This window comes from Natator depressus, chromosome 14 (assembly GCF_965152275.1).
Source record: "Natator depressus isolate rNatDep1 chromosome 14, rNatDep2.hap1, whole genome shotgun sequence".
Taxonomy (NCBI): domain Eukaryota; kingdom Metazoa; phylum Chordata; order Testudines; family Cheloniidae; genus Natator; species Natator depressus.
In genome coordinates this window covers 21,642,741-21,669,261 of record NC_134247.1, presented here as the reverse complement: position 1 = coordinate 21,669,261, position 26,521 = coordinate 21,642,741, and the positions used below count along the sequence as shown (strand labels likewise).

Sequence of the window (26,521 nt, the reverse complement as noted above, 5' to 3'; positions counted from 1 at the left end):
CAGAGCTCTCCTTTAGGTCTGGGGAAAACACTCAGATGGTGTGTCACAACTAAATACAAGGTGGAACAGACTGTTTAGCATAAGTAGTCTAGTCAACATGTATTCTCAGAGCCAATTCAAGGTGAAGTGGCCCGTTAACACCTCTCCAAAACAAAAGAGGGGGGGTTAGTAGATTGTTGTAATAATCCATATATCCAGTGTCTTTATTAAGACCATGATTTTAGTTTTAGCAAAGTTAAGAATTTAAGCTCCCAGGCTTGTCTTTTGACGCTGTTGTGCAGGATGAAGACTGAGAGGACAGGTTTCAGAGTAACAGCCGTGTTTAGTCTGTATTCGCAAAAAGAAAAGGAGGACTTGTGGCACCTTAGAGACTAACCAATTTATTTGAGCATAAGCTTTCGTGAGCTACAGCTCACTTCATCGGATGCATCCGATGAAGTGAGCTGTAGCTCACGAAAGCTTATGCTCAAATAAATTGGTTAGTCTCAAGGTGCCACAAGTACTCCTTTTCTTCTTACTGAGAGGACAGATATGGAGTGATTGTTTTGTGAAAAGTGTTCACCCACAGGTGATATGATGGTTTTTGTATTTTATCATTTTTCGGTGTTGAATTAATTTGAGAGGATAGTGTTTGTCCTGTTTCACCCACATAGCTGTTATTGTTCCACTTTGCACTTAGTTGTGACAGCCTGAATATTTTTCCTAGGCCTGTAGAAGAGCTCTGTGTAGCTCAAAAGCTTGTCACCAATAGAAGTTGGTCCAATAAAAGATATTACATCACCCACCTTGTCTCTCTAATATCCTGGGACCAACATGGCTACAACAACACTGCAAACAATCATTTAATCTGACATTCATCCGCATTCCCCATCAGAGTGCAAATAGTTTACCTGAAGCAATAAACTAAAATAAATCTAATTCCTCCTCCCTGCTGTAGCGTATAGACCAGAGGTGGGCAAACTATGGCTCGGGGGCCACATCCGGCCCGCGGGACCCTCCTGCCCCGGGAGGCTTGCCCCTGGCCCCTCCCCTGCTGTCCCCCCTTCCTGACAGCCTCACCTCGCTCTGCCGCCGGTGCAACGCTGACCCGGTCTCTGTGCTGCGTGGTGGTGGCGGTGGGGTGGCCCGGCTCCAGCCGGGCGGCGCAGTTGTAATGCCACCAGCACTCCGGGCAGTGCGGTTAGGGGGCAGAGAGCGGGGTTGGGGGGGTGTTGGATAGAGGGCAGGGGAGTTCAGGGTGGTGGTCAGAGGGTGGGGGTGTGGATAGGGGTTAGGGCAGGAACAGATGGTTGAATGGGGGCAGGGATCCAGGGGGGGCAGTCAGGAAGGAGTGGGGGTTGGATGGAGTGGCAGGGGGCAGTCAGGGGACAGGGAGAAGGGGTGCTTGGATGGGGCAGTCAGGAATGAGAGGAAGGGTGGGATGGGGTGGGGGGGGTGGTCAGGGAGCAAGCAGGGTGGATGGGGCAGGGGCCCCGGAGGGGCAGTCAGGAAGGAGAGAAGGGGTTGGATGGGGGTGTGTTTGGAAGTTAGGGGCAGGGGTCAGTTAGGGGCGAGGGGTCCAGGGGCAGTCAGGGAGAAGGGGTGGTTGGCTGGGGCAGGGGTCCCGGGGGGGGCAGTCAGGAATGAGAGGAGGGGTTGGATGGGGTGGAGGGGGGCAGCTAGGGGTGGGGGTCAGGGAGCAGGGGTGGTTGGCTGGAGCAGGGGTCCTGGGGGGGCCATCAAGGAATGGGGGGGTTGGATGGGGCAGGAGTCCTGGAGCGGGGGATGGATAGGAGGTGGGACATGGGCCACAACCCCCTTCCCTAACCAGCCCTCCCTATAATTTCCAAAACCCGATGCGGCCCTTAGTCCAAAAAGTTTGCCCGCCCCTGCTATAGACTATGTTAAATAGAAATTAAATTAGGCTTTGACCTGAAGTTAGCTTAAGTGTAGTGAAATATGGGAAATTGAGCTTGCTGGTGTGAGCAGAAGTCAGAGGTAAGATGGGAAAATAGAAGTTAGCAAGGACCTGCCCCAAGGTTATGCTGTGGCTGTGTTTTGCTTGTAAGTGGTTTCAGCAGGATTTTTAATGAGTGCTTTTAAGAACTGTGACTGTTTTGTTCAAATGCTAGCTACACTGGCAGCAGGGAAGGACGAGGTGTCTTGCCAGGGCTGTACAGTGATGCTCCCCGGTGCTCCCACTAGCTCCCCAGCCCCAAGTTCAAGGAGATCCCCAGGCCAGCCGGGCCTCCTGAAGAGAATTCGGTTACTAAGCATCTTGTGAGTCCTTAGCAACGCTCCCCCCTCCTCGCTCCCTCCCCTTCCATCCCCTCTTGGCCAATGGGTGGGGCTGGGATGGTGTGTGTCACAAAGAAGGGGGTGGGCATAGAAGCCGGGGGAGGGAGATGCTGCTGAGCACTGAGTGAGCTGCAAGCAGCCTGTGGATGCAGAAGGCTCCCTCCCTCCTCAGCAGCAGCCAGGTGAGTGTCTGCACCTCCCACTGCCATCCAGGAGCCCCCCTAGCCAGTGGCTGCAAGGGGGTTTGGGAAGACAGTGAGGAGGGAGCACCTGGCAGGGGCTGCTGGGGACCTACAAACAGAAAGGGACCCACCAAACACCAGGGCAGCACAGGGGGCAGGAACCCAACCCCCCCCCCCCATGTCACTGCCAAGCCTGCATGAGCTTCAAGGGGGATAGGGAAGGGGAGGCAATAATGTAGTGGGGAGGGAGTCAGGGGAATTTAGATTGGCCACTCCCCCAAAATCTCCCTTCCCCAGAACGAAATCTGTGTGTGTGAAGTGGGGGACAAGGAGATACTGTTATGGTCCTATAGACAAGCTAGTGGTGGGAGTGGAATCCAGGGAAACTTATCCCCCCAACCCAAGAAAGTACTCTGCACCCCATGTACGTGTTTGGAGGGCTGACGGGGTGCAGCCATTTACCTTTGTGTGTGTGTGTGGGGGGGGTAGATGGGTTAGTAGTTTTAGGGAGTGGGTTATACAGGGATGTGGGAAGGAATTTACTTTTAGTAGGGGAGCCAGGGCAACATAGCTCTCTTCATTCCCCAAACCATCTCTTTCCCTTCTCTCTAAATGTGTGTGTCAGCAGGGGAAGGACAAGCATTTATTAGGAGAGGAAAGCCATAGAAATTGTCCTCCAGACTCCGAAACTATTTGTTTCCAAGGTCTAAATATGTGCATTGGGGACAGGGAGAATCCATATTAGGGGGACAACACAGTGGCAATAATTGATTAGTGAGAGTTGGCCATGGAATTTAATCCTAGCCCTGCCAAAACAGCCAGCTCAAAGGGCCACATTTTGAAAAGTTTTTGCTAATTTGGGGTTTCCAGGTTGAGACACCTTGGTCCTGAATCTTCAGAGATACTGAGCACCCACAGCTTCTGTTGATCTCAACTCAGCAGCACCTCTGGAGATCAGGTGTTAGAGGTCTTAGGTTGAGCATCCACACACCAAGGCAGCCGAAAGGGGTGGGCACTTAAGTTTAATAATTTCACAGATGCAGGGAACATACTCATCTCATGTACCTCCTCTTACTCATCTCTCTCTTTTTCTGTGGTTTGTATTAGCATTTGCTAAGTTACCTGCTATTTATTATTGCTATTAATAACACTTCACACTTCTCAAGCACTGTTCACTGAGCACGTCAAAGCACTCTCATAGAAGCTAGAGATGGAAAAGACTTATTAAGTCACCTAGTCTGCTTTCCAGACATTTGAAAACATGTACAGCATTTCCTGGATCTATAGCAGCTTCCAGACCTGCATGTGGCTTCCTGCCTTCCTCTTCCAGCCCAAATGTTCTGTTCCCAACTCTGAAGTTTAATAGTTTCCTGGCCTCAGAGAATGTCCTTTTCTCCTTCCATGACCTCACTAGTTTTCATTGGTTGGCATGATCATTTGCAGTATTATGTTCCATATCATTTATATTAGGAATCGTTCATTAGTAATAATAATACTTTGCTCTGCTAAAGCAACATTTGTTTGAGCACCCCAAAGATGAGTTATAGATGTTTATTATTGGTTAGTATAGCAGCAGCCTAGACTTTCATGTGGCTTTCCTTCCATGTTGCCTGATTCTGATCTCACACTTTTTACATCTGCATAATTTCACTTGGCCAGATCCTCAGCTGGTTTAAAATCATCATAGCTCCATTGAAATCAAAGGGCTAGAAGAGGGTCTGGTCCAGTGAATTCAATGGTGTTACTCCTGATGTAAAATAGTGTACGTTGGATCTGAATCAGGTCTGTAAGCTATCTATTTTGTGGCACTCAGTGGCCCCTATTTTGACCCCCTCACTCCTCTATATTTTTTTTTCTGATGTGCATTGTCATTTGCTAAATATATTAAGACATTATATTTTTTCTTAGTCTGCTGCTTCAAGCATGTTGTGTGCCTCCTTTCTAGTCCCTTCTAGGAATGTCAGTTATAAATCATCAGGATTTATTGGTTTTGCTCCTGGGAAGGAACAGGTTTTCTTCCGTTGTTGCTGAGGTGACTAAAACTCAAGAAACCCTCCCTCCACAGAGGTTTAGAACTTTAAATATAAACCAGTCTCTCTCATGGGGAAATTGGCCAGCGTAGGTGTAGTGGAACAATTATACTGCTATAGCTATGCCAGTATAACTCCCTGCCTGGACACTCTATTCTGAAATAGAAGTGACATTATTCTGGTATGACTCCACTTTTTAAGGAATAAAGTCATTTCCCCATGTGGACAAACCCTCCATTGTGGTGCATTGTTAAATAGCTACTAATCTTCACTCCCTAGAGATGGCTCCACTTCATTGGTGGGTAGATCTGTGTAGTGTGTGTGGCTTGCACATAGGGCTATTCACTTTGTACAGTGGTTTAGGATCCATGTGGATAATAGGCATTGTATCAGTGCAGGATCATTAGAATGAAAATACAGCTACATCACATCTCTTTTCCTCTTTGGTCCTGACTCAGAAAAACACCTCAGTAGGTGCTTATATCTATCCCTGTTCAGGAAAGCACTTAAGCACATGCTTAACATGAAGTAAGTGCTTAAGTCCCATTGACTTCAATAGGATTTAAGTGCATGCTTCAGGCTAAGCACCATTCCTGAGCAGGGACCCTTTCCTGAATCAGGACCTTTACTGTTTAGGCCTGGTATACTCCTAAAAATGAGATTGACTTAGCCATGTTGTTCAGGCCTGTGAAAAATGGTGCATGTTGAGCAGCATGGTTAGGTTGAGCTACCCCCGTGTAGACGCAGCTAGGTCAAAAGAAGGATTCTTCCATCAACCTAGCTACCGCCTTCTGTTGCTGTAGGAAGTGTCTATGCCGCGGCGCTGCAGTGGCGTAGCTGTGCCACTGTAGCAGCTGTAGTGAAGACGTACCCTTAGATTATAAATCCCTTAGGACAGCGACTGTCCGTTTGTTCCGTGTTTGTACAGCACCTCCCACAAGGGGCCGTTACAGGGCTCCTAGGAGTTACCCAATACAAATACATCAAAAAATAAACGTATTGATGTTTGTACAATATGAATATTGGAACAGGTTTAATATGTGAAGGGTTTTTATTTAACTGTAAGGAACAAATTTTGGAGAACACATTTTCTATCTTGAATTCCTACGAATATTGTAGCTTTGTCGATAGTATTGTCCATCATCTTCCTGCAGACCGTTGCTCCAACTACAGGAGCTGCTACTATCTTTCTAGGGCAGCCAAAAATCCCTTTTATTTAAACCAGCAATCAACTCTTGTAACCATAAGAGAATTCCCTATCAGCACAACATACCCCTCAGTGTGTTTGTGAATGGATTATGGGTATTGTATGCAAGTAAATATTTACCTTTTGAGTGCCATGAGTATTGTATTACTGACACACAATTAGCTAATGACCTCAAAGTGAAAAGAACAATAGCAAACACAGTACAGTATGCAATTACTTGAAACAAAATTCCCCCTCTCCCTTCCCTCCCCCCCGTTCCCCCCACCCCACCCCCTGGAAAACCCTCCTGTGGGGTCATTCACTCCAGGGTGACAGTGAGGGAAAGTTTATTGAAATGACTTTTGAAGTGTAACAATGGTTAAGAGTGAAAAGTCTGACCTTCAGGTAATTATTCTTTTTTCTCTTTTCAAGAATATTTATTCTACGTTGGTGACTTTGACATCAAATTTTCCCTCCTTGCAAGTCAAAAAAAGATGTTTGCTTGCCTTGCTCCACCTTAGCAACACTGCATTTAGGTTCTGAAAGTGGAGCTTATGTTCTTTCTGCTTGGTATATTGTTGCTCATTATTGCAGATGTTGGAACTAGGAGTTATGTGCAGTTTCTGCCCTGTACACCCTGGGCAGATATGAGGAAGAGACTGCTTCTACTGAAAACCAAATGTGTGGGTTTGTCCCTGTGGCCCCAATCCTGCAAACACTTATGTGTATGCTTAATTTAAAGTATCTGAGTAGCCCTATTGATTTTAATGGGGTTACTCAGATAAGTAAAATAAAACGCATTGTTTCCTTGGCTCCCCAATCTGTATCTGTATCCTCCAGTTGTCTCCTCTCTTATAATTAAATTGTGAGTTCTTTGGGGATGGGACTGTCCTTTTGTTCTGTGTTTTGTACAACTCCCAGCACAACGGGTCCTGGTCCCATGACTGCGGCTCCTAGATACCAGGGCAATAATAATATGTAAGGGTTTGCAGAATCAGGACCTATTGATGATAAATGAGGCAGAATGAAATACAGCTCTTGCTTCTGCACTTCTGTTACCTCTGCATTATGGACAGTAGTAAAGATTTGGGAGTGTGTAATGCCATCAGTTTTTAAGCTGAACTTTCTATTCTCCTCAGTAGGGTGTTCTGCTTAAAAAGTCATGGCACAATATGGCCTTTGCTTCAATTCAATAAGTGACACTGAGCAATAACTAAGTACTCGTCTACACTTCAGATGCTGTGTTGCTGTAGCGCTTCAGTGTAAACACTACCTACGCCAGTGCAAGCAGTTTTCTTATCAGAGTAGGTAATCCACTTCCCGAAGAGGTGATAGCTAGGCTGATGGAAGAATTCTTCTCCTGACCTAGCACTATCTACACTGGGGGTTAAGTTGGCTTAACTACATCACTCAGGGGGGTGGATTTTTCACACCCCTGAGTGGCGTAGCTGGTTCAAGCTAACTTTTTGCTGTAGAACAGGCCTAGGAAATTTCAGTCCTCCTGTATCCAAATATATGGAGCACTGTGAGATAGGGCTTTGCTTTCGAGAGTTTTAGGCCTGTCTTTTTGCTACTCAACTATTGTACACGTTGGTGTTTTTATTATGAGTTGCATGTGTTTATGGAAGAGGTGTTGTTACGTCTAAGTGGGACTTTGCTAAATGAGATCATTCTCTGTTGTCTTTTTGTGTTTGTTTTATGCAGGAAGTAAAAGCGAATAGCAGTTTTCCATCATGGAGCTTGTAGGCTCTACTTTAACGGCAACTTATGCCCACCCAAGACCAACACCAACTAACTTCCTACCAGCTATCAGCACCATGGCATCGAACTATAAGAACCATTTCCCTCACTACTCTTTGACCCATAGCTTGAGCCTTCCGTGGCGACCCAGCACTTATTATAAAGTAGCAGCCATCACTCCTACTTTGGCTCCCTTCTCCAAAAGCTCCCAAGGGCTAACCCAAAGCAAGATGCTTCCCTTTGTTTCCAATAGAACAGCGCTTTTCACCAGGTATACCCCTGATGACTGGTACAGATCCAACCTGACCAATTACAAAGAGTCAGAGACATCCCGGCACAACGCAGAGAGGCTAAGAGTGGACACATCCCGCATGATCCAGGACAAAGATCAGCAAACAAGGAAAACCCAAACAGACACTACCAAAAATCTGGGAGAACGGGTCAATGATATAGCATTTTGGAAATCAGAGCTCAACCACGAGATAGATGAAATGATTGGGGAGACCAATGCTCTTACAGACATGAAGAAACGATTGGAAAGGGCCTTAGCTGAAACAGAAGGTCCTCTCCAGGTAAGTATCAGTTTCATTGATAAATGCTGTGATGTATTATAGCCTATCAGTTCCCCATCTGCAGCCATTCAAATGTCTAATTAAGTTTCATTTGAGCTCCGTTATGGCTGAATGTCTTTTATTAAGAGGCCCTTAGCCAAGCTGGAGATAAACAAAGCCCTTGACATCTGATACATTTCCTATCCAATGCCTGTTGAGCACTTAGGAACAGTATTTACTTAACTAAATATTTTCTCATGCGCTACATCAAAAATCCTAATTAAGGTCACAATTTACATGTTTTATTGCAAGGCTCAGATCAGGCTAAATTCATCTCTGAGTTCAACTGGTGCTACACTGTATTTTTCCACTGAATGCATCCGATGAAGTGAGCTGTAGCTCACGAAAGCTTATGCTCAAATAAATTTGTTAGTCTCTAAGGTGCCACAAGTCCTCCTTTTCTTTTTGCGAATACAGACTAACACGGCTGCTACTCTGAAAAGGGATGTATGTGCTCCTTTATGTTTTGATCACTTGGATATTTTAGCTTGGCTGTTTATTATCAGTAACACACCAGCATATGGCAAATAGGTACTTTTGTATTGGCATGGCTTGCATGTCTTAAAAGATGACCCTTCTCCACATATGACATTTTCTCATGACACCCCAGAGAAGATATGTTCCAAAGGAAAAATTCCCATTCTAAGTGCAAAGATTTACTGCCACTACTGAATATTGCAGTGTGATAAACATCTAGCTTTGAACAGCATGAACGTTAAGCAATTGGAACATTTCCAGAGTTCTCTGGTGTAACTTTATTGGTCATCTTATAGTTGACAGCTATATTTATTTACCAAACAGGTAGCCCAAGAGTGCTTACTTCATCGAGAGAAGAGGATGGGAATCGACCTAGTCCATGATGATGTGGAAAAACAGCTGTTGACAGTAAGTTTATGTAACAGCCTAACTAGGGAATGGGGCACTTAACTGCAAAGACAGCTCCGTGCTGACCAACAGTACCCAGTGTTGTACTTTAACACATGACCTATGTCCTCATAATTTGTCCTTATACTTACTAGGTCCAGATCTTGTCCCCAAGATCCACTCATGGAGGGGACCCACTCCATGCAGTCATCAGCCTTCCCATATGGAATGGTGGGGTTCAGCTGCCTCTGCAGCACTATCTACCCTTTCCTCCAACTCCACGGAGGAGATCCACTCAGGGGCTGGGCTGGGAAACACATCAGCTCTGTGCAGAGCTGATATAAGAAGGCGTGAAAGTAACTTAAGGGACTTACCGGTACACAGGGCCGGGGTCCTGAGTGAGGCGGGGCTCAACCAGAAGGGATGGTGCCTCAACCGGAAGAGGCAGGGTCTTTAAATATCCGGAGCTTTTATATCACTGCTGGAGCCCTGGGGTTCCCTGCCGCCGCCGCTACCCCAGGGCTCCAGCAGCGGGGCTTTGGCGGCAATTTCAGGGGCCAGGGCTCTTTTAAATCACCGGCCTGAGGAAGCTGCCCCCTGCAGGTATGGTCAACTGTGTACTGGCTCTTGCCGGTATGCCATACCATACGGTGCCAGCTTACTTTCACCTCTGGATGTAAGGAAAGAGGATTCAGCCTGAGGCCCATTCCTTGATGATGATCCTCCTTTAAGGGGCTGCGTGGGGCCAGCCACTTCCAGAGAGAATCTCTGATAATGTGGCTGTACTAGCAAGGCAAGGGGCAACTGGCAGTGCAGTGCCAGCTTAGAGGAATGGAGCCTCTATGTGGATAGTCTGACCTCCCACAGAGTGCTGGGGATCTTCCAGGTTTCGGGGCAGGCATCAAGGCGCATTCCAGCACAAATGACAATAGGACAGCTCCTTTCCTGAAGGCTTTATCGTGGGAGGGGCTGATCCAGCAGCACTAACTACCTGTTAAGCGAAGCATAAAACATACTAACTAAAATCAATAAACTCACATTCGCTGCAACTGCAGTAGGCTTTAGATCAGGCTTGCTCTATCCTATCTCTCTTCTTACACACCCCTCTATCCGTCCATCCATCCTGTTGTACAATTTCTGAGCACCTTCAGCACTAACACTGAGGCACCAAAACATTTAACCAACCATTTTAATTCAGATACCTGATGAGGTTGGATGACAAGGCTTCTTTATGTTGGCCCCCACCCACTCATAATATTACATTTAACATACCAAGTCAGTTATACAAGACATTTTCCTTCAGATAACAGAACAGAGACTAAATACATCATAAAGATGAAACTCTAACTATCAGTCTGATAAGGAGGGTAGAAGGTACTCCACTAAGAACTGCTGTAGTCAAGGTTGCAGATTAGTTCCTGTTGTAACCCACTTGCTCTAGTTACTCAAAGACTTTCATCTTTGGGGTTGAAATCTTCCAGGGCTGGTCTCTACCTGCAAGTGGAACTTCTTTAGAAAGCTTGCGCATTTGTCCCCCACTGTCCATTAAATAAAGAAGCTCACAGGAGGCCAGGACCCAGCACGCAGAGAAGGTCGGTCTGTCTGTCACAGGAAAAGTGGGTAATCGGCTTCTGGAGAGACACATGAGGTAGCTGCACCATGACATACTGTAGGAGGTCCAATGTAGTGTAGTTGTAGCCATGTCAGTCCTAAGATATTAGAGAGAGATGTCTGTCTCTCTTGGCTTATACTTAGATTGTAAACCCCTTGGGGCAGAAACCATCTTGTTCAGTGTTTGTACAGCACCTAGCACAATGGGGTCCTGTACTAGGGCTCCTAGGTGCTACTGCAATACAAATAATGGAAATTCTTTCTAACTTATGCTATTGCCTTTAACTCGGTGAAAGGAGAAGAGGGGCCTTTGTTGCCAACTCTTGTGATTTTGCAGGAGGCTCACAATATTTGCTATGTTTCTGAAAGCCCCAGCACCTAGAGGCAGGTGATTAGGTTTGAATCTAAAATTTCATCGTTTTTCAAAACAAGTTCTGAGCCCTCATGGTAATGGAGGAAAGCTGGAAAACATGAGCCAACTGTGCATCTCAAGCCTCAGAACCCAGAAGATAATAATAAAAAGAACTGAATCTCAATTTTTTTTAATACAAGCTCATGACTTTTGGGGACCTGACTCATGTGAAAAAAAATTCTCTCAATGAGCAGTTCACTTGCAGTACCTGAGGCTGCAGTTTCAGTTTCATGAGGCCTCTGCAATCGCTCCCTATTTCACTGAACTTTTGGATTAGGATTCCACCTTCATTGCAATTGTTGTCGTTTGATTTTTACACCACAAATATAATATAAAGGAACCCAGTGGGGTGCACATAATTATGTTTAATAAACATCCATCAACATACAAAGCCTAGCAGTACACATACACTGCTGCTCTGGCAGGGTGCTGGTGGCTTCTGAAACGCAGAGAGCACCACTAAAGGTGTTACAAACTATTTAAAGAGCTACTTCCCATTCCAATGCACTATAAGGGGACACAGCTATTCAGTGGTTACATTTTCAATGTGATTCTCTCTGTTAGGAATGTGTTGTTTCCTTATGATGAAGGCATTCCCCAGATACAGTATGTCCAGGGGCGACTCCAGGCACCAGTGAACCAAGCAGGTGCCTGGGGCAGCAAATGTAAAGGGGCAGCAGGACGTCAGGCTTTGGGGAGGCAATCCGCCCGCGGCGGCGGCGGCGGGAATTCGGTGGCCGCTCCATCACAATGCGTTTCGCATTCGGCAGCAATTTGGTGGCAGGGACATGACTCTTCTTTGGTTGCCAGCGGCAATTTGGCGGCCGCACCATCACTCTGCTTTCGTGTTTGGCGGGCAGGATTCCGCCTCCCCGTTCAGCGGCAAGTTTTTTGGGTTTTTTTGCCCCTTGGGGCAGCAAAAACGCTGGAGCCAGCCCTGAGTATGTCTGTGTATTATTTGCCTATATAAGTTGACATTCACTGAGGAACAAGTGACCAAGTGGCTTGTGACTTCAAAGAAAATACCTTTCTGATTTCAGACTGTGAATAGCTATGTATCATTGTGGCATGTTCAGCTGGAAACATGGGAGCGTGCTTCTGTCATCGTAGAATTAGCTATCCCTGCCATGTGGTAGGGAGGTACATAATAAATGCCTTGCACCCAAGTACAATGATGAAAATTAGATCAGTTGCCAAAGACAGCAAGTAGGGTACAGTGGTTGGAAATCCATGGGACTAATGTGAAATTCAAACCCCAGTGTGTAGAGGGTGATCAGATGAACGGTCGGCCTGAGTAAACTCATGTAAATTAAAAGGGGAAGCATTGGGTGACATTCTATCTAGGCCTTGCCTTCATTAGGGTATACTCCAGATTAGCGGGCAGGATGCTGAGTGTAACTTGTCAACACTGACCGCAAAGCTGTGCTCAGCATCATATTAGCTAGTCTGACTCCTCATGGTCATGTTTTAACACAACTGTAATGAAGACAAGCCCACCAGGAGTCTGATGCTGGTCAGAGCTCCTCAGTTATGCTGGTGGGGGTAACTGCAATACCCCATGAGGAGTGCAATATATTGGCCTGTACACAGTGGGGGATGGAGCCATGGTTCCATCTGTTCCCTGCCCCCTCTGCACTTTTCTACCCCCTTATCAGTGAATTGTCCCCTGACTGGGGGTAACTTAGTAGTAGCCCTTATGCAGGCCCCCCAAGTATGTGGGGGGGCACCTTATTCCTTCCCTCACCTTACCTATCACATAAAGACTAGCCACAATTCACATGCATAAGGAACATCTGCAAAGTCCTTTAAGATCCTCAGCTGGAAGGTGCTATATCCATGCAGAGTGTGTGTTTCATTGTGTGTGAACAAAGGCATTTCATGTCGGGCTCGACTGTGAACAACAACCTGACCTGGATCAGGGGCAGTGCATAGCTGCCGCATACCAGGAGCCGCCCAAGGATGCAATTGCTCCTCCCTGCACCCAGCTTGCTCTAGCGGGGCAGGAATTTCTTACTGGGCCCAAGCAGTGACTGCCTAAATTCACACCGCAAGTCAGGGCAGAGCCAAGAACAGGACTAAAGTTACTTCCTCATCACTGCGCATCTATTGTGCTGGCTCAGCTGCACTGCACAGTGTGTGGGAGGGATGAAGCCAAGGCTTTGCTTACTCCTTCCACACTTCCTGCACGCTCACTTGGGAAGTAAGGAGTAGCAGGCACACAGCACGGGGTTACTGCTGCATTTCTAAACCTCGAGTTCAAAGAGGCCACATAGGAGCATGAGGGTGAGTCTCGGAATGAAAGTTACCTGAATTCATAAGCAAGGACATTGACGGAATTTTGATTTTTGTCAATTGACCAGGAAGTTGACGTCATCAAGTCGTGTCAGGAGAGGATGAAACGCCACCTGGATAAGGCGATAGCCCAGCTTGCGTAAGGAAGAGTTTCACCTCAACTTTTCTTAGTAGCATTATATTCTAATTTCTAATGTAAATACCTCAGCAAATCCCCTCCCCCCTCAAAAAATACAGGTTATGGGGGAGAAATGTCTCGCACACTTAACAATTGCTCAGCTCTTGTTTAAATTTGATCTAATTGTTGAACAAGTTGGTGTAGACCCAAAGGGTATGATGCAGTGTTGTTTTTTAATAAGAGTAGCTTCACTTAGAGAGATACTCCACCATGGGTAAGAAATATTTGCTGTGGACCTAGGGCAAGGTTTCCAAAAGAGCTCATTCACCCAAAGTGCTGAGCTCTCTTGGAAATCTGGCCATTTGTTTTGGTGCGTAAATGGAAGCTGTGATCTTTAGACCATCTGGACTGAAATGCCCTTCTAAAGGGATACATGAAACAGGCCAGGGATATTTTGAAGCTACCAGATCATTCCTTCATTTATTACATACATACATTTATTACAGGAAGTATCATCATCTAACGATTAAAGAACTTTACTAGGAGTCAAGAGACTTGGTTCTTACTCCTTGCTCTACCACTGAGGTGCTATGTGATCTTATGCCTCATTTTCCTCACCTGAAGATAGGGATAGCACTTATCTCGCTCACAGGGGTCTCATGTGGCTTGAATTGATCCATGTTTGTATGGTGCTTAGAGATGAGCAGATGAAAGGTGCTACAAAAGTGGAAGGTGTCATTATATCCCCTTCTCACAGGCATGTTCTTCCTGTTCGGGTCATTCAGAAATAGTAAACTCTTCCCATTTCTTTTGAATTTATATTCTTATGCGAAGTAAATACTAGCAATCTTGTGCTTGACGTCAGGTGGGATGATGGGATAAGTAAAGGTACCTCTGAACCGCTCTTCTGTTTCCCCCCAGTTCTCGGGCTAGCTGGGAATTGAACTGGCCTCTGGTGTTAAGCACCTGCAGGGCTACTCCATGGATTTGTCCATTAGGGTCTGTTACATCAGCTCTGCCCCCTCATCATCTCTCGGGCCCATTAGAGCAGCTTTAAGTCCCCTTTGCCTAGTTGGAGTAGTGCAGAAGGGGACTGCCCAGAGCTGGAGATGTGGCCTGTTATGCTCATTTTTATTTACTCTGCAATAATGGTTTTTCTGATGTTACAGATCCGACAGGGCAGCCCAGCACGAGCTGGAGAAAGACCTCAGTGATAAGCAAACAGCTCACCGGATCGATGACAAGTGTCACCATCTAAGGAACACTTCTGATGGCATCAGTTACTACAGAGGAGTGGAGCGGGTTGATGCTACGTAAGTACATCTTGAGAATTATGTTCAAGCTGTTTGGGACACGGGATTGGATAGAAAAAGTTCTACCTGCATGATCCAGACCTTTGGCCAAAACTACTGAGATGGTTCTCTCAGGAGAGGTCAGCTTTCCCTTTATTATGGACTGCTACGTGCCCTCCCCCAATACACACAGACCACAGCCACGTGTCATTTTAGCGCACATGTTTTAACAATCAGTGGAAACTGTACAGTCTGTTAAGTGTATAATGACTCTGTTGAGTGCACTGTAACCAAAAGATTACAGTGTGGGCAGGATATAAGTCTTCCTGTATGATAAAGGAGGGAGATTGCGAGTTTGAGCACGGGAGAGGTAGAACGGAGGCAGCAGACAGAAGAAGAAAGGAAGAGTAAAGTTCATCTAAAGCCTAATTTGAGACACTCAGGCTGAGAATACCAAAGCTGCCTAAGTGATTTATAAACTCAACTGAGTAAAATTAATGTGATTCTGCGTCCAAATCCCTTGGGCGGCTTTGAAAAAATCTCAGCCTTAATTTAAAGTGACATTGTTGGGTTTAACATGCATGTATTAGCTATTGGTCTGTGATGCAGTTGTTAAACTTCACATTTATTTTTCAAATATTTTTATATATATTTTATATCTATATAAGTCAGCATTGATCTATAGCACACTAAATCTGAATTGCAACCTTCACTTAGACAATGACTGTTGGTTTTGATTGCTGCCCAAAGAAGACCTGGTAATGGGCATAATATAAACAAAATGGGAACGAAGTGAAAGGAAGAGCATTGATCTTGAGATACAGTTCTGCTCTTCATTAGTCAGCCTTGGCCCTGCAGTGAATGAATGAGGATATAAATCAGTACGTGGGTGGTTTTACCATAGCGGGTGGAGGGCTAAAGGAGTATATTTAATGTTCACTTGCACACATGTACTTCGTGGGCTGGAATAGATTTTTTAATCTTTAAATGTTGATTAATTACCTCCCTACTGGGGCCAGAGGAATTTGGAGGTGCAACAGAATAACGACGAAAATGAATGAAGCCCAAAGCTGATCAAATTCACAGAAGGTGGATGAGATGTGCAGCAGGCTGGCATGTCTGAAATGGGGCTTACCTGGGATTTAAGGGTTGCATCAGCCTTGTTCTGGCCCTTTGTACAGGGATGGATTTCACTCTGAATAAATAGAAATGACTAGGACGAACTACATGTACTATTTATTCAGTGTGACGTTGCTATAAATCTTACCGGCTGGAGTGAGTTGATTATAACTTTTGTCCCCTGAAGCTTGAACATACTCAAACTGTTTAGAAATACGTGGTTTTATTAAAATCTTTAACATGATCCAAAAGTCACCATTTAAGACTATGTACATGGAGCCTGCATAACATGTCAGAGCTGTTTTCATGAATATGGCAGACTTTATATTTTTCTGAATGATCAGTGTTATTGAATATACTGTATCCGGATATTCTAATTTTTATGCGTCAGAGTCAGGATCACAGATTCCAGCAAGGATAATTTTTTAATCCAACTTCCTCCCTAATAGGATATGCAGTTGCCTGTAGTCAGCCTCAGCTACATTATGCTGTTGCATGCCTCTGGTTTTGTTTTTCCAAGGATCTCTGTGCCAGAGTCCTGGGCCAAGTTTACAGATGATAATATTCTACGCTCCCAGAGTGAACGAGCTGCCTCCTCCAAACTGAGGGATGATATTGAAAACTTGCTGGTTGTGACTGCAAATGAGATGTGGAACCAGTTCAACAGAGGGAACGTCGCGTTCACTAATCGCATCTCTGAGACAGCGGATGCCAAAAATAAGATCCAGACACATCTGGCTAAGGTAATCGTAGAACAGTAGGGCTGGAAGAGATTTAAGAAGTCATCTAAACCATCCCCTCTGTGTTGAGGGAGAATTAAGTAAACCTACACCATCCCTGACAGGTGTTAGCCTAACCTGTTCTTTAAAAAAACTGATGATGGGGATTCCACAACCTCCCTAGTAACCTGTTCCAGTGCTTAACTATCTATATAGTCAGTGCTGTTTTCCTAATATCTAACCTAAATCTGAACTTTCTAGATTTTCCTCAAGGTTGTTGCTTATAAATTGGAGCCACAGATTAGATTCTTTAACTTCACAATAGAGCTGGTCAAAAAATGGGGGGAAACATTTCACAAAAATGTTGAATGTATTTATTTGTTGCCTTTTTTTTTTTTTGGTTGAAATGCAAAATTTTGACAAAATATTTAATTGAAAACTTGAAATTTGGAAATTTTTGACCAGAACTACTGAACAACATTGTATTTTGTCTGAAGTAGCATTTTCGTATGTATTTGTTAAATTGTTTGTTAGTTCTTGTCATTTCTTGAGAAGCTGAAAAAGCCACTGTGATTTTTTAGCTAATAAAATTGCCTGTTTGTTTCTCCCAATTAGCCAGCAATCCAACAACTTCATAAACTTTCTAATTTCTGTACTTAGGTCCATCAACTGGATGCCTTTGTAACATTTCATAGAACCCCTTCTTCCCCTGAAAGGGTTGCCTTTAATATTGGTGCTTCACATTCACAGCAGAAATTTCTTCGAATACCAAGGATGTTTTTGGTGTTTTGAATCAAGTGGAGAATAAACTGAGAGTAGGGTAAAGGGACATCTTGTCTGATACAGGTAGATCATGTGGGAAAGTTATTTCCAGGGACATGCTCATGAAGGGCCTGATCCAATGGCTACTGAAGTCAATGGGAGTCTTCCACTGAACTTAATCAAAGCTGGATCAGGCTCTAAACTCTGATGGTTGATGGGACCGTATTTCAGCCTGGCTATTCCACTTTCATGGCAAAAGCTAATTTTAAATGTTAATTGTATAGAGGGCTCCTTATAAAACTTTCGTTGACAAGATGACAGCACCAAGAGATCTTAGTAATGCTTCATTTTAAGATCCAAGAGACAGCAGCATTATGTCCACTGAGCTAAATTCATCCTTGTGATGTGATGGACTTCAGTGGAGTTACAGCAGGGATGACTTTCTAAATAGTGGCCAAATACCCATGGCTCCATTCAGCTCAGGGTCTATGCCATTGGTCCCCAAACTTTGAGGTGCAGCCCCCCCAGGGGGTTGCAGAAGAACGTTCACGGGGTGGCAGGACTCGGTTCAGCCCCCATGGGGTGTGGGGAAGGAGTGCCCCAGCCCCGCCTCTAGCCTCGACCCAAGCCCCAGCCATGGCCCTGGCTCTGGCCCTGCTCCCAGCCCCCGACTGCGGCTCCAGGTGAGCATGGACCAGGTGTGTTTGGGGGGGGTTGGGGCGCCACTGAAAACATTTGGGGACCACTCGTCTGTGCTGACTTCTGCCATCAGAGACCTGGCTGGGAGCCCCGAGGGGCATAAAGTTCCCTGAAAGGGAGATTAAGGCAGCATCGTGCTACCACAGTCTCTCTTTTTCCAGGAAGCCCGCAGAGGATGAGCACAGCCCCAAAAGTGATGGTGCTGGCAGGGGTGTGACCATGGCTAGGGCCTCTGGCATGGATTCAGTGCGCTGCCTTTGTACGCTTTCATGGCAGAACCCCTATGGCGTTCCCAGGGGAACCCAAAGCTGCCTCCCACTGACATCTGCTCTTGCTCGGGGTGAATGCTCACTGGGAAGCAGGGAGATTAGCTAGCGATGGGAGGTATAATTTTGCCATGCTCCATCTGAACGATCCTTGTCCCTGGAATGGTTCTTGAAATCAGGCCAGTGGAAAGTCCAGCAGGCTCCAGTAGAACCATGGGCATAGTTTGGGGTAGGGATAGGGTGGGCATTGGCCCCGCAACTGCAAGCCTCAGGCAGGCACAGAATTTGCCCCCCCTCGTGCGGCCCCATTAGTTTGACTGGATCTCTGCCCCCCCCCCCGCAAATATAGAAGCCAGACTACGCCTATGAGTAGAATCCTTTTATAGTCCTTCTTGGTTTCTGCTGGTGGACAAGAAACAAGTAGCCTTAGGCACCCAGAGTCCAGTAGACCTACTGCTGTATTCCAAAACCTAGTTTCCGCTGGCATCTCCACTAGGGAGGAGGGCCGGATTAACCATTAGGCGAATAAGGATATAGCCTTAGGCCCTCCTATTCTTTAGGTCCTACTGGTCAGGCAGGGGGTGCGGCCAGGCCGGGTGAGGAGGAGCGAGCTTGCTCTTGTAGCCCTGATGGAGCACTCCTCTGCCAGCAGGAAAGGCAAAGCAGCCCCCTGTGGCTTGGAAGGAGCTCAGCCGGCAGCCTGCTGTGTCTCCCTGCGCTGCAGGAACACTGCCAGGTATCTGGTTAACACTGGTGACCGGACACTAAAAATCCAGTTACCACGGGAACCCGTGCCGACCATGGGTGTAGTTTGAGCTAGCATTGTCCAGCCAGAATTATTGTCCCTCCCATGTATAAGGAATGAATTCCCACACATTTGTAGGAAAAACAAAACAAAACATCCCATTCTGGATATCAGCACTTTAACTTTTACAGTACCTTCCATCAAGGGGCTTCAGATGTATGATGCACTGTGTTCAATACTGTATTGAACTGTACTAAAAATCAAAGAAATCCAATTTTTTTCTTTGATGTATTTTTCTGTACTGGCAACCAAGTTCTTCCCTCATGCTCAGCCTAGTTCCACAGGCCAACGCATCTTTGTACTTTTAAGGGGTTGCAAAAGCACTGGAGGAAGCTCAGCACACAATGTTGTGGGTGTCTCCCTCCCCCTCCCTCAAAGATTTTAAATCCACTTCTTAGCAGGCTATGATAGAAAGACTGGCTGAATAGGCTAAAGGCAGGTTCTGTCCATTTGCTGGTTCTCTAACAGCTCAGTCCATCATAAAAGTACCTCACATTTGATTTCTTTTGAGTTTCATTCCAAAAACTTAAAGCTAAATAAACCTGAAGTTAGTCTTCATTTTTCTGCCCCAACTCAAACTAACTTCTTCCCAAGTGGAAAGTGTTGGGTATGGAATGTGATTTGAGATGGGAATGAGAACACAGGCCAATTCCTGCTGACAGTGACACCTGTGGAGTCTTATTGACTTCAGGGAGAACAGATTTTCTCACAAGAATAGATTTTGGTCCCTTCTGCTTTTTTATACCTGCTATAAGCAGAATCTCACTTTCCTCCCCTAAACTCTGAGCACTTTAAGGAAAAAAGATCCTTAACGGTTCTTTTAAGATGCTGCTTTTCAGTGAAGTCTTTTTGTTCAGGGGGGCAGAGAACACAACAGGGAATAGCTCTGTTTTGTCAACTCCTAGTCATTCAAACTTTAGATTATGTTTGTTTAGTGTTTGTACAGTGATTTTGAAGAGCCAACATAGTACAGAAGTGCTAAATATTCTGACTGGGCTGGCAACCATCTAAAGATCTGAATCCCTTCTAGCTGTTACCTTTTACTTACAGAAAGCTTAAAACAAACAAATGCAAACTGTAGGGGGCTTCAGAGTAGCAGCCGTGTTAGTCTGTATCCGCAAAAAGAAAAGGAGTACTGGTGGCACTTTAGAGACTAACAAATTTATTTGAGCATAAGCTTTCGTGAGCTACAGCTCTCTTCATCAGATGTAGGGGGCTGGTGCACACAGAACTCTTGCTTAAAAAACCTCCTGTCAGAGCTGCTGATCACACATTCTAGAATAGATAATACTTAGTCCTGCCATGAGTGCAGGGGACTGGAGTAAATGACCTCTTGAGGTCCCTTCCAGTCCTATGATTCTATTCTATGATTCTAATTGTGGAAGAGCTTGGGGACAGAATGGCCTGATGTGGTGAATCACTGGCAATTAACTACACAAACTGGGTATCATCCCACAAATAATATTTGGGTTCAGTGTGAAAACAGTAATTCATTGTCCTCAGCCAGTGCAACGCTGGGAGGCAGCTTTCAGAACAAGACAACCTAAAATGTAATTTTCCCACTACTGTTTCCTCTACTTCACTGGATTTCACACCTGAGTGGTTTTCTTTTACACAATAAAAGCTGGCTGCCTCCCAGACTGCAGTCAGAGTGAGATAGGATATGTGTAGAGTCCATAGCTTGGGGAAACACCTGTAGGGCTTGGCTTTGCACTGTGCCATGTGGAGAGCTTAGGGTAGAAGCACAAGGTTGGAAGTGGTGAGCAGGATGGGGATGTTGCAGTGCTCATCCTTGTGCAGATGAGTACTCCACTACCTAGGAGGAAGGAGACCTAAGAGAAGGACAGCGTAGCACCCTCCATCCTCCATGCTACCTCTTACTCAGAAGTATCTGTTTGAAGAATGGGGTGTCGTGAGAGTAGAATAAACTTGTTAATTTTACATAAATAAATAATATGTAAATATGTAGGTAAAGAAATGTTTGATGACTTCATAATTTTTGCAATATATAATTCATACTTAGGCCGTTTCCTCCCATTAGCCTTAGGCCCCTCGTAACCTTAATCCAGCCCTGAGGACAGTCAGAACTAGAAGCTGCTTCCTTCTCTAAAGATAAGCCTTAAAAAGAAGATCCTCACCCTGTTGGCAGGAGTTCTGTAGTTTTGTGTGCATCTGATCTTGCTCCCATTCTGGCCATTAGCAGGGGAGCCAGTGACGTCAGTGGGAATTGGAGAGAGCCCAATATCAATGCCACCTTTGTAAATATTATTCTCCCAGCAAGCCATTTCCCTCTCTTTCTCCTTGCTTGTGAATATGGATCAAAACGTAAACCTGTCAGCCAGCTGTAGTGTAAAAGACAGAGGTTGTATTGGGTATAATGTTGGCTGCTTGTTGAATTTAGGATCTCCTGCTACGTGATGGAATTTTGAGGGGAAAAGAGAAAACACAAAAATCTATTCTCTAAATAGCAACATTCATTTGTATATGTTGGTTTTGTTTAATCTTAGACGCTACAGGAAATCTTCCAAACAGAGATGACGATAGCAGCCATTCGAAAAGCCATCAGAGACAAAGGGCCACCATTAAAGGTGGCCCATACCCGCCTGGACGAACGCACACGGCGGCCAAACGTGGAGCTGTGCCGGGATTCCCCCCAGTTACGGTAAGGCAGGAGTTCAGGGTTACTGATTCGTTTAAGGCAACATGATTCCATGCAGTGGTTGTTACAAGCCACCAGCCATTCCACTGATGTTCAAGGCTGTTAGAGCACTGGAGCATTCACAGGTTTGCAAGATGACAAAGAGAAGTTAATACAGCTCAATTTTTATGTTCTTACCTGAAACCTGACGTTAGTAGTAAAGTCAATTGCAAGTGAGCTAATTTCCTAGGGTTTGTGTGGCATGGTGCTAACCTCATGCAAACCTTTGCACCTCCAAAGAAGAACATTAATGGTTTCCATCCTTACAAGAGAGACACTAAAGAAGATTCTTGAGCGGCCATGTTTCTATTTTTAAGATGCAGAACATCCTTAACTCCCATTGACTTCAGCACTAGCTGAAGACATTCAGTACTTGACAGGATAGGGCCTTCAATAGTATTTTACGCGTGGAAGTGTTTTGGCTGTTTCTTTTTGAAAACTAAACCTCCTCTTGCAAAGGAGTCTAGTGCCCAGAGGAGAGCTGGGGAGGGCATCTAGGGTCTTCCTCCTTTTGGAGTCTGTCTCCAAAGGCGCTGCTGGGGCCTGATCTGTCCTTTCAGCAGGAGGTTTGGCTATCACTTCCTCCCTAGCCTGTCTCTTTTCACTGATATTCCAGCTAAAGCTTTTTGGCTTCCACAGCCCAGTTCCTAATAGCAACCTCAGATGAAGTCAGTGGGAGTTTTGCCATTTGACTTCACTAGGTCCAGAATTTCACCCCCAGTCTTGATTCAGTGGCTTTATCAGATATCTGATATGGGCAGGGCCGCACCCCCCCTGCAGCGAGGGCTCCCCACACTGCATTGTATTCCATATAACTGTACTCCAGTGAGTGTCTGCTCTGGTCAGTTACCACAGGAGAGCTGAGTCCATCCTGAGTTCTGTGCACAAAGACACCCTTAGTCGGTCCATCTGTGCAAGGACCATGCTCAGTCTGGTCCTTCATGTAATAGTGCTGCTTAGACTTAACCAAAGAGCCTCCCAAATGCCTGACAATGTGAGTTAGAGAAATGCTGTTATCTCTATTGTACAGATGTAAAAAAGAATCCCAGAGAAACTAAGTGACTTGCTCAAGATCACATAGTAAGCCTGTGACTGAGCAGGGAATAGAATGTGATGTCTCCCAAATCCCAGACTAACACCCTAAACGCTAGACCATCCCAACCCGCCACCCAGTACATTACAATACAGCCGGTGTGCTGAGATAACTAACAATAGTGCATCTTTGCAGTGAGTCAATGTAAAGATCTGCAAGACAACTGTAAACTCTATTTAGTCATTGTATCTAAAATTATTTCACCTGACTGTTCTCTTGGCATCCTGAATGTCTTTATTCATCCATCATTCATATTCTTTTCTTTAATTTTTAAATTCTGCTGTTTTTCACCCTTTACACTGTGTGCGCGCGCGTGTGCGCGCGCACGCACGCACACGCATTTGCATCTGGTGTGTGCGTAAGCAAGGAAATACCCAGAAAAAGAAAATGAGAACAGGAAACCACAGCTTTCCATCACTTTTCTAAATGGCGCTGTTTGTCATGTGAGATGTTTCCATGTGTCACTAGAGTTTGAGAGCAGTTTGTTTGTTAAAGGACCCCCACTGAAGGCAAAAGGAATTCTGCCATTGTCTTCAATGGGATCCAGGATCAGCCTTAAGTCAGAAACATGTGCATGCAATACATTCAGAATGTAACCAAGATGGTATTTAACGGCACCAAAAGCTAAGTTATAGGACTATTTCTATCCTAGAATCTACTAACTCTGTTTTTTTGTCGTTGTCTTCTAGCCTGGTTAATGAAGTCCATGAAATTGATGACACCATTCAGAGTCTTCAGCAGAGGCTGAGGGATGCAGAGGACACCTTGCAGATGTTGGTCCACACCAAATCTAATCTGGAGCATGACCTGGCTGTCAAAGCCAACTCACTGTTCATTGATCAGGAGAAGTGCATGGGGATGCGTAAGACCTTCCCCAACACTCTTAGGCTGGTGGGGTACGCATAGGCCAATATAGCTCTGAAGCTTCCCCTTCTCTGATTAATGAAAGCACATATATAGGGGGTTTCCTCTGTGGCACTATGGTGTTTTAATAATATGGGGTTATATTTTCATGTATTAAAGGATGCACTAATAGGAATTAAATTATCACTTTCTGTGTTAGACTGTGTCTTGGGGGACTCTCCCCTCCTCTCCCCACCTTGGTGGCTATACTTATTCATAGAATGTGCAGAGACTATCTGAAAGGGTGCTGTTTGACACTCAGAGAAATTCCACTCCATAGTGGGAATTATTCCTGTCGTCTCAACCTGTAATTTTAGAAATCTAAAATTGCAGGGTCTCTCTCCTTTGTTTCTCTCTGGTGGGGCAAAAAAAGGCAGAAGTAAAACTAAAAATACTCTGCAATTAGAGTAATTAGGTGTTGATATCGATGATGTATTTTTAGGCATGCAGCAGGATAAACACAAATTATTGTGACAGGTTTCAGAGCGGTAGCCGTGTTAGTCTGTATCAGTAAAAACAACGAGGAGTCTTTGTGGCACCTTAGAGACTAAGACTAACAAATGTATCCCACGAAAGCTTATGCCCAAATAAATGTGTTAGTCTATAAGGTGCCACAAGGACTCCTTGTTGTTTTTACAAATTATTGTGAATCCTAGGAACCTTCCTAATGTGTACCATTCATCCACTCGAGTAACTGGACTTTACAAAACTATCTTCCCTGTCTAGAATTCTATATAATCCTGCTTAAATAGGTGAGATACCCTAATTATAGCTGCTTGAGGATAACTAGGCTTTGCAGCTCTAAAGAGTGCTATCATATGCACAATAGTAGACACTTTACGAGTGTAGGGGTAACATTTTCAAAAGGTCCTAAGTGACTTATGAGCCAATTTCCATTGACTTTCAATGAGACTTGGGATCCTAAGGACCAGATTTTCAAAGGCATTATGCATCTAAAGACACTGATAGGTGCCTAGTGAGATTTTCAAAAGCACCTAAGAACATTAGGCACCAAACTGTCATTGAAATCAATTATTTAAGTAGGTATTAAGCACCCATGTTCTTTTGACAATCCCAGTAGGCACCTGTCTACCTCTTCTGAGGCCTAAATACCTTTAAAAATCTAACCCTATGTGCCTAAATCACTTTTAAAATTGTACTGAGGCTCCTAAATCACTTAGATGCTTTTGAAAATGTTTCCCAAGGTTCCTATCTGAAATAATGACATTATATTTGCTTTTAAGTCACCTGATGATGCATCAAGTTTTCCTTTAAACTGCCAAAAATAAAATAAAAATAACAGCATTTACCTTAAAATCAGGAATCCGATAAAGAGTATGGTCCAATGCAGGTACAACTCCCATTGAAATCAACAGCCCAGATACACTTCCCATAGTGATGTAAATCAGGAGTGATTCCACAAACATCAACAGTTACACAGGTGTAAGCGAGCGGGGAGTCAGGTGAAAGCGAGCAATGGATATGAGGCTTGGAGGGCTGGACTTGGCCCTGTGATATCTTATTGAATTTCTTATACTTTATTTTTTAAAGATAAATGTGAATTCATTGGGCCTGATCCTGATCTTACTCACTCCAACTTTATATTTGGTGCAACTCTTTTCACTCCTGATTTACGCCAGCGTATGAAGTAAATCCACTCACATCTTTAGAACACAATCTTGTTCTGACTGAAGTCTCTGGAAAATTTCTCAAGGACACATCTGGGCCCATTGTTCCAGTTTGCAACTGAGTATCTCACCCTTATATGCTAGAGAAGAGTAGAAGAATTGGCGGAGTCTGAAATAAGGCACAAAAGGAAATATTCAAATTTTAAACCTCAGAAGATCTCGTAACCTTCCTCCGCTGTCAAGAACAAAACAATGAAGTGCATAGTTTCATAAAGGTCTTAGCCAGATGAAGGTTTCATCTGCCAGATGCAATGAAATACAAAGACAGTAGAGTCTTGCTAACCAGCACACACTAAAACTTGAACAGAAAAGGCAGTACTCTCACGCTTCTCTGCAAAGCTTTAATAGTGAGCGCTGTAGTGAGGTCTCCCAGTACTTATCCTTCAGCCTAGTACTTTTACAAAGTGTACTACGGATCATTTGCTGGTGTACTTTCAAGCTTTATCACACTTGATTAAAATTCAACACGTCAAATAAATGAGCAAAATGCTTTAGGTGTTGCATTTATTGCTTGCATACCTGCTAATTTACAAGATTCACTAACTTGCAGTGAGCATCCTGGTTATTAGTGAGGGTCAGCATGTATGGATGGCTTTCTTTCCAGCATCTTATCATTAAACATGGAGTATTTATCAGTTCCTTGTTACCATATTATCTGGCACCTCACGATCTTTTATGTTTCTATCCTCACAACTCCCTGGTGTGGCAGGGAAGTGCTCTTATCCCTACGTTACAGATGGGAAACTTAGGCACAGATCCTCAACGGTATGTGAGCACCTAGCCTTGAAAGTAATGGGAGTTAGGAGCCTCAAAACCTTTGGGAATCTGGGCCTAAATGACTAGCCCAAGGCCATACCGGGAGTCTGGAGCAGAGCAGGGAATTAAACTCAGATCTCTGAAGTCCTAGGCTAGTGCCTGATCCACAGGATGCAGTGCTATGTGTGTTAACTCACTTAATGGTAGCTTCATAAGGTATTTTATTCACTTTAACTGCGTGATCCTGATGAAATATCAGAACAGAGCTAAGTGCTATTGAAGCATTTTTATGCTTATTATTAAGACTATAACGAGAAACTGAGCGTGAACAGAAAATCACCCAATCTCGTTCTATTTATTCAACCTGTTCAAGTTACCGTGGACATGTCTTCCCATAC

General features: G+C 44.7%; 1 protein-coding gene across 2 annotated transcripts in view; it reads left to right on the top strand.

The window, feature by feature from the left end:
* TEKT3 (tektin 3) overlaps window positions 1-25,962 on the top strand; it is a 159,076-nt gene extending 133,114 nt beyond the window's left edge. Inside the window, exons 1-8 of one of the 2 annotated variants that reach the window (XM_074971054.1) lie at window positions 2,344-2,459; window positions 7,380-7,987; window positions 8,828-8,911; window positions 13,274-13,344; window positions 14,493-14,636; window positions 16,255-16,477; window positions 21,493-21,647; window positions 23,466-25,961. In XM_074971054.1, the coding sequence (XP_074827155.1) occupies window positions 7,409-7,987; window positions 8,828-8,911; window positions 13,274-13,344; window positions 14,493-14,636; window positions 16,255-16,477; window positions 21,493-21,647; window positions 23,466-23,682 (1,473 nt within the window). In that variant the 5' untranslated portion in view covers window positions 2,344-2,459; window positions 7,380-7,408 and the 3' untranslated portion in view covers window positions 23,683-25,961. Of the gene's footprint in view, window positions 1-2,343; window positions 2,460-7,379; window positions 7,988-8,827; window positions 8,912-13,273; window positions 13,345-14,492; window positions 14,637-16,254; window positions 16,478-21,492; window positions 21,648-23,465 lie in introns of those variants that run through there. The other variant, XM_074971055.1, reaches the window with a different exon arrangement.
* Window positions 25,963-26,521: the final 559 nt, after the last annotated feature.